The following is a 7,589-nucleotide window of genomic DNA, read 5'->3' on the forward strand; positions in this document are numbered from 1 at the left end:
AACTTCCTAAAACACCTTAGGGGAGAGAAGGGAGATTAAATGCCCCTCTTCCTGGGCTGTGGTTGGTTTCCTTAGGACACACACCAAGGTTGGGAGGTGGGCGGGAGAGAACCAGCTCCGAGAAAAGTCCAGGCGGAGCCTGAAGCTCTCTAAAAAAAAGTAATGGATTAATTAAGCAAGCGAAGGCATTACAAGTACGTGAACTCTTAGGCTAATCTGATATTAAAGAGTGTTTGTTATGGATATTCGCTAAGCAAATGGTAATGTATGTATATGCATTTGTAGTTGGTTTGTTTTTAAAATCTTTTTTTTTTTTTTTTCAGAGAGAAACATCCATTTGTTCCACTTATTTATGCATTCATTGGTTGCTTCTTGTATGTGCCCTGACTTGGGATTGAACTCTCAACCTTCGTTTATCAAGTCAATGCCCTAACCCAGTGGTCGGCAAACTCATTAGTCAACAGAGCCAAATATCAACAGTACAATGATTGAAATTTCTTTTTTTTAAAAAATATTTTTTTACAGAGAGTAAGAGAGGGATAGAGAGTTAGAAACATCGATGAGAGAGAATCATTGATCAGCTGCCTCTTGCACACCCCCTTCTGGAGATGTGTCTGCAACCAAGGTACAATCTAACCTGGGACCTTTCAGTCCGCAGGCCGAAGCTCTATCCACGGAGCCAAACCGGTTTCGGCTGAAATTTCTTTTGAGAGCCAATTTTTTTTTTTTTTTAAACTTAAACTTTTAACACCACTTCTTCAAAATAGACTTTCCCATGCCATGGTATTTTGTGGAAGAGCCACATTCAAGAGGCCAAAGAGCCACATGTGGCTTGAGAGCCGCAGTTTGTCAACCACTGCCCTGACCAACTGAGCTACCTAGCCATGAGAGAGAGTATTTTAGAAGCCAGGTGCATGAATTTGTGCAAGGATGGGGTCCTGCCAGCCTGGCCAGGGGGAGGGGACAGGTTGCCTGGCCTGCCTGCTGGTGGAACTCCTGGTCGAGGGGACAGTTTGCATATTTAGCCTTTTATTATATAGGATATACACTGAGTGGCCAGATTATTATGCATTCAGAGATAATAATAATATGGCCACTCAGTGTATGTAATTGGTTTGTGCACATTACTGCGCTAACTACGTTTTGTTGATTATCTAATAAGTTCCAAAGGAAACTAAAGGTTTGGGCCTCCTCTTTCCAGTCACTGGGGGGACCCTGAGATGAGTGAGATAGCATTAGGAACAAGTGCCTTTCAAACTGTGAGAGAACCTGATGCAAAGTTTACTCTCTGCCCGAGGTGCCATTTCTTTCAAGGTGGCGAATCTACCTACTGTCTGTAGTGTGAATGCCACTTTTCCTAGGCACCCTGACCAAGTCCATTAAAAATGAAGGGCCCCAAATCAAGAATAAAGATGAGAGTTAAAGCAGTGGGAGAAGTGGAGGAAACTGCCTGCTGTGTGCTAGGCACTGCTTTTTATATAATTCCCGTTTGCTCTTCTGCAAAATGGAATTACATGTTTAATGATTGTCAGAAAAAAAGAAGTGAAGCGCTGGGTCAGATTTCGGTCTTTTGTCCGCTGCATTCCACAACCCTGGCTCCTTTTTCCACTGTCACGGCTGGGAGAGAAACAAAACCTCAGATCCTAAGTGTCCTCTCCTAGGAACGCTGGAGCTCGAGGAGCCCCCTGGTGGTCTATTTTCCTCCCTGCGGAGCCCGTCAGCTCCCAGGCTCCTTTAATACCCAGAACACGCCCCCTTCCCGGCGCGTGAATCTCGAGTCCCGATTGGCTGGGCGGGGGCCAGTGGCGGGGCATGGGGCGCGCCAGGGCGGCGCTCATTGGTCGGAGGAGGCCAGGGGAAACTTCCGGGAATGCCCGCACTCCCGCGTTCCAGCGAGCTGCATCCGGCGGCCGCGGGGGCCTGTGGCTCCCCCTGCGGGCGGCTCGGCAGCGTACATTGCGGTCAGCCTGGTGGGTGGTGGGCTGGGGTGGGGGTGGGGAGGGGACGGACCGAGTCCCGAGTTGTCCGGGTGAGGGTTCGGGAAGGTTTAGGAACCAAGATTCTATTCCCTGGCTCTGCCCCGGGTTCCCTCCCCTCCTCTCCGTCGGTTCCCACACCTCGGGGCTGGAGACTGAAAGAGCATCCCGGGAAGGGGCATTCCGTCGCCCAAGCAGCCTATTCAGAGACACCCCCCCCCGAAAATCTGATCGTGAAGTTGGAGGCCCCCGGGAAAGTTCATTTCTAACCTTTTAGAAGAGATAGAGGGCTGAGGCTGCCTGACTCCAGGCGAGTGTGGCAGGTAGCCCTTGGGAAGTGGAGCATGGGGGCGAAGGCTCCAAGCGATGAGTCTTCATCCCTTTTTCCACCTTCCAGTGGGGTTCGGAGGCTCAGGCAGCATGACGACGGAGACCTTCGTGAAGGATATCAAGCCTGGGCTCAAGAACCTGAACCTCATCTTCATTGTGCTGGAGACAGGTGGCTATGCTGGGGCCGCGGACCCTCTGTGAGGGTTCTCAGAGCTGGGGAGGGGGCAGAAAGGGAAGAACATCACCCCCGTTCTTAATTTGCTTCCTGGGAGCACCCCAAAACGTGGCTCACGCACGCCCAATCGCTCTCCTAGACTCCAGCCCAGAGAGATGCCCTGGTCTATGCCATTCTTGCCAGATCCAAGCCTCCAGTGTCACAGGGGCCTCCTTCCACTCAGCACCCTCTCCATGGCAGGCTTCTCCACTCCCTACCCCGTACCCAGCCTGCCCCAGAGATTTAGCTTTGCCCTGTTTGTACTTTTCCCTCACCCCACCAATTAGTCAATATCTCTAGATCTCATCCTTCTGAACACGCCCCACTCTGTTTATCTGTTCCCGCCAGGCCGAGTGACCAAGACAAAGGACGGTCACGAAGTTCGGACCTGCAAAGTGGCAGACAAAACAGGCAGCATCAATATCTCCGTCTGGGACGACGTGGGCAACCTGATCCAGCCTGGGGACATCATCCGGCTCACCAAAGGGTAAGCCAGCTGGCTGTCCCAGGGCAGTAACAGCCAGCGAGGTAACAGTCCCCGGAACTCCCTTCTGAGTACTCTGAATCCTGCATGTTCCCCCACAGGTACGCGTCAGTGTTCAAAGGCTGTCTGACATTGTACACTGGCCGTGGGGGTGATCTTCAGAAGATTGGAGAGTAAGTACTCTTAGGTTTGGGGATGTAGAAGCAGCAGGCCAAGAGGGGAAATTTAAGGTTTGCAAGAAGGCAGCGTGAGGCAGCACGTGCAGTCGCGTCCTCTAGCTGTACCTCCGGGAGGCCTCCAGCACTGGCCCAGGGGAGGGGTCTGGAGTGGTGGCCACTTTCTCTCCTTGCAGATTCTGTATGGTTTATTCTGAGGTTCCTAACTTCAGTGAGCCCAACCCTGAGTACAGCGCCCAGCAGGCACCCAACAAGGCGGTGAGTCCCAGGGCCAGGACTTGGGGGCGGGCAGGGCAGGGCAGGCTGAGAAGCCTGGGAGGAAGAAAGGTCTGAGTTTAATTTGTACCTTCAGGTGCAGAATGACAGCAGCCCTGCAGCTCCCCAGCCTGCCACCGGCCCCCCTGCTGTTTCTCCAGGTAAACCTGTTCCTTCCCTACCTGCCTTCTCCCTCTCCCAAACCTGTCTTCTCTCTCTATCCCCTGACACCCAGTGCTCCTCCCAGTTCTCCTGCACACCCCCGTGGGGAAAGGTCTGGGTGGGGACCTGTTTCTGTGACTGGTGGAGCTCTCGGTATGCTCTTGCTACCAGCACTCCAAGGCAAACGTGTGAACAGTTTGTCCACAAAGACTGAGCGCCTTCGTCCCAGCTTGTTCTTCTCCGCTCCTCGCCTGGCAGACCCTGCCCTTTTCTCCTGCTCGTTTTGATGTGTCCCCAGTTCTAATACACAGCACTTGTTGTATGACTCACCACAGAGCACACTCTGCACAGCTTCTGAAACTGAGGGCCCTGCTGCCCTTCTAGGCCTGGGATGATGATGCTTCCATCTCATGTACTTCAGGCCCCTGCGTTTTGGGGTTCTCCCAGTCCTTTTGCAAATCTCCGTGGTGAAAAACCTTACTGCTTCTCGTCATCAGCGTTTAGCTAGAATCATTCCCAAACACATCTCCTCCATCTGGTGGTGGCTTCTCCTCAGAGACCGGTTTTCACTGCTCTGTTCTCCCTCCGGATCCTCTCTCAGCTGACCCCACTGCTCTCCGAGTGTTCGGCTCTATCATGTCTCCCATCCGTGCACCAGGTTTCTCCCTGTGACACGAGGCTTCAGGCTGCCTCAGCCCTTCCCCCGTTTGCGTCTGCATCCCCAGTTACCATGTTTTTTTTCAGAATTGTTTGTGTCAGAACCACCAGGGTTGTTTTTTAGAAACCCTATGAAATAGCAACGTTTAATTCCACCACAGAAATTAACATCCATGGACATCCATGGTTTTAACTGAAAATATGACTATTACATATTTCCTAGTCTCCATAAAAGCGTTTTAATTATGGTACATGTAAGCTCTGGTATTCTTTGCCAGATGTTTATCCACTTTGTCCTCTGCCAGTCGATACAAAAGGCTTAACAAAAAGCATGTCTGGCCTTAAAACTTACCTTTGACTTTCAATACACTCTCCAAATGTTTTCTGTGAATCTAGGAAAGAACATTATTTTTTCATTATATAATATTAATAATATCTTAGTCTGGTAAAGTAGGGTTCAACAGGAATGTGGTCTGAAAAGCACTAGCCTATAACTTCTACTCCATTAGCGTTCACAGTGCCCTAAGTACGTGAGAGGCAGACACCTGCCTTCATGTAACAAACTTACAGATGAGGGATGCCAAGGAATAAATAAAACAGCACCTGCCTTTAGGAGCTTGTAGTCTATGAAGGAGATGGTTGCCTGGCTCGTGTAGCTCAGTGGTTGAACGTCATCTATAAACCAGGAGGTCTCTGTTCAGTTCCCAATCAGGGCACATGCCTGGGTTGTGAGCTCAATCCCCAGTATGGGGCGTGCAGGAGGCAGCCGATCAGTGATTCTTTCTCACCAGTGATGTTTCTATCTCTCTCTTCCTCTTCCTTCTTCTCTAAAATCAATAAAAATATATTTGGGGGGGGAAAAGGAGATAGTCACACAGACGATGATTATAATACACCATGAGTGCAATGATAGTGATATGCACAGCTTTAGGAGCACCAGGAAGTCATCTCGCACATGTGTACACACACACACACACACACACACACACACACAGGGAGAGGTGGGTGAGAGAATGTGTAATAATGTTTTTTCTTATTCTTTTTAAAAAAATATTTTTATTGCTGAAACCAGTTTGGCTAAGTGGATAGAGCATTGGCCTGCCGACTGAAAGGGCCCAGGTTCCATTCCGGTCAAGGGCATGTACCTTGGTTGTAGGCACATACCCAGTAGGAGGTGTGCAAGAGGCAGCTGATCGATGATTCTCTCTCATCAATGTTTCTAACTCTCTATCCCTCTCCCTTTCTCTCTGTAAAAAATCAAAATTATTATTTTTTAAATATTTTTATTGATTTCAGAGAGGAAGGGAGAGGGAGAGAGAGAATCATCGATCAGCTGCCTCCTGCACACCACCCACTTGGGATCGAGCTTGAGACCCTGGCATGTGCCCTTGGCTGGAATCGAACCCGGGACCCTTCGGTCCGCAGGCTGACGCTCTATCCACCAAGCCAAACTGGCTGGGGCGCTTTTCCTCATTCTTATCTGTATTTTCCAAAGAGAACGTGTGTCATTGTGACACACACCAGGCCAGTCCTCGGTTACGTCAGACTTGACATACCTCGTTTCGTGGTCACGTCTCCATTTCCCATTTATTTGTTTAAAAAAAAAAAAAAAGTCCATCATTTTGAAGTATGTATATATACGTCAAAATGTTTCTTATTATTTATTTACCACAAGTAAAGGTCAGGAATGGTTACCTTTCTTTTACATTTTTTTTACTGTGTCACTTCATTACTGCTGTGTGTGTGCCCCATGTGAGTGACCTGGGTGCTTATGTAGGTGGGTTCCGACTTACTGCGAAAATGTTACATTGTGTCGTAGGAACATGTGGTAACCCAAGGACCTTCTGTGCGTGCACACATTTATTTAGGAAGTTACAGTTTATTTAGGAAGTTACAGTGGTAGTAGTGAGCTGCAGAAGGAAAGAGCTAAAGAAACAAATAGCCAAACCAATTTGGCTCAGTGGATAGAGCATCAGCCTGCGGACTGAAAGGTCCCAGGTTCGATTCTGGTCGGGGGTGTGCAAGAGGCAGCTGATCAATGATTCTCTCTCATCGATGTATCTAACTCTATCTCTCTTCCTCTCTGTAAAAAAAATCAATAAAATATATTTTTTAAAAAGAAAGAAAGAAAAGAAACAAGTAGCAGAGGCAAAAGAAGGGCAGATTCAGTCGGGTGTGCTCTGTGGGGAGAGCAAGCATGGGGTTTATTGTGTTGTGTGTGTTTTTCTTAAAGATCCTTCTTATAACAAACGTCAGGCCCTTCCCCTTGCCATGCTTTTCCAGTTTCACAGGCACTTTTGGTTCAGGGGCATTTCGTCAGAGGTGTTTGAGCCTAGAACTAAATAGCTAATTCTAGGTCTGACTCGCAGTGATACCAAGATGAGTAACAGAGAAAAACATCATACTGGAATTCCTGCAGCAGCTTCTAACCTGACAGTCTTTCCTGGGGCTCCGTTCGTACAACCCACATTCTTTGCACTCGGCCCCGTTGACGTGAATGTGCAGTTGTGCTGGATTCAGTGCTGTGCTGTCCCCTGGGCTTTGGGGGAAGCCCTGGGGATACCCCCTCTCCGACCTTGGTTCTCTGATTTCTGTGTTTCTTCCCCTTCTCCCACCACAGCCTCTGAGAGCCAGAACGGGAATGGACTGAGCGCCCCGCCAGGTCCTGGTGGCGGCCCGCACCCCCCGCACACTCCTTCCCACCCCCCCAGCACCCGGATCACCCGGAGCCAGCCCAACCACGCCCCGGCCGGCCCTCCCGGCCCCTCCAACAACCCTGTCAGTAACGGCAAAGAAACCCGGAGAAGCAGCAAGAGATAGCAAGACAGTCTTCCTCTCTCCCCACCACTGACCGACCGTAACCGAGCGCCTGCTAGAGACACAGCCCCTCCTGGGCTGCTAGCTTGGCGGTGGGAAGGAATCGGTGGGAAGGAATCGGTGGCGATATTTTAGCCACTAAACTTCACTACAGGGGTGGTGAGGAGTGGCCTTCCCCACACTCACCCCTGGGGCCAGCTGCAGCTGCCTGTGCCCTGGGACGCAGGGCCCTGCCTGCCCTCCTCCCTTTAGAGATGAGTTACGGTCTGTGTCTTGTACATATGTGATGTGGAAATCTGACTGAATCCCTTCTTCCCAATAAATGTTACTGCTCTGTGCTAGACTCCTTTGCTTTTTTGTGGGGAAGCGACAAGATGAGCAGCCGGGCACTTGGGAAGTGCCCTCGGAGGTGGAGAGGAGCTAGCTAGCTTACCGGTAAGGAGGCCCGGGCAAAGCAGGTCTGCCCCTTTAAGGTAGTGTCCCTCCCCTGCCCCCTCCCTGCAGGTGACCCTTGTCCG

General features: G+C 50.2%; 1 protein-coding gene across 7 annotated transcripts; it reads left to right on the forward strand.

Moving 5' to 3' along the window:
* Positions 1 to 1,831: 1,831 nt before the first annotated feature.
* NABP2 (nucleic acid binding protein 2) lies at positions 1,832 to 7,407 on the forward strand. Of its 7 annotated transcripts, none has more exons than XM_036457296.2 (7): positions 1,832 to 1,974; positions 2,377 to 2,475; positions 2,869 to 3,007; positions 3,106 to 3,177; positions 3,357 to 3,438; positions 3,533 to 3,596; positions 6,875 to 7,407. In XM_036457296.2, exons 2-7 carry the CDS (start codon positions 2,397 to 2,399, stop codon positions 7,072 to 7,074), a joined length of 636 nt encoding a protein of 211 aa, XP_036313189.1. In that variant the 5' UTR covers positions 1,832 to 1,974; positions 2,377 to 2,396; the 3' UTR covers positions 7,075 to 7,407. The 7 variants fall into 7 exon arrangements, with proteins under 7 accessions (XP_036313189.1, XP_045444029.1, XP_036313188.2 ...); XM_045588073.1 differs by having other exon boundaries at positions 1,845 to 1,961; positions 2,374 to 2,475; XM_045588072.1 differs by having other exon boundaries at positions 1,856 to 1,970; positions 2,374 to 2,475.
* The last annotated feature ends 182 nt before the right edge of the window (positions 7,408 to 7,589 follow it).

This window comes from Pipistrellus kuhlii, unplaced genomic scaffold (assembly GCF_014108245.1).
Source record: "Pipistrellus kuhlii isolate mPipKuh1 unplaced genomic scaffold, mPipKuh1.p scaffold_m20_p_3, whole genome shotgun sequence".
Lineage (NCBI taxonomy): Eukaryota > Metazoa > Chordata > Mammalia > Chiroptera > Vespertilionidae > Pipistrellus > Pipistrellus kuhlii.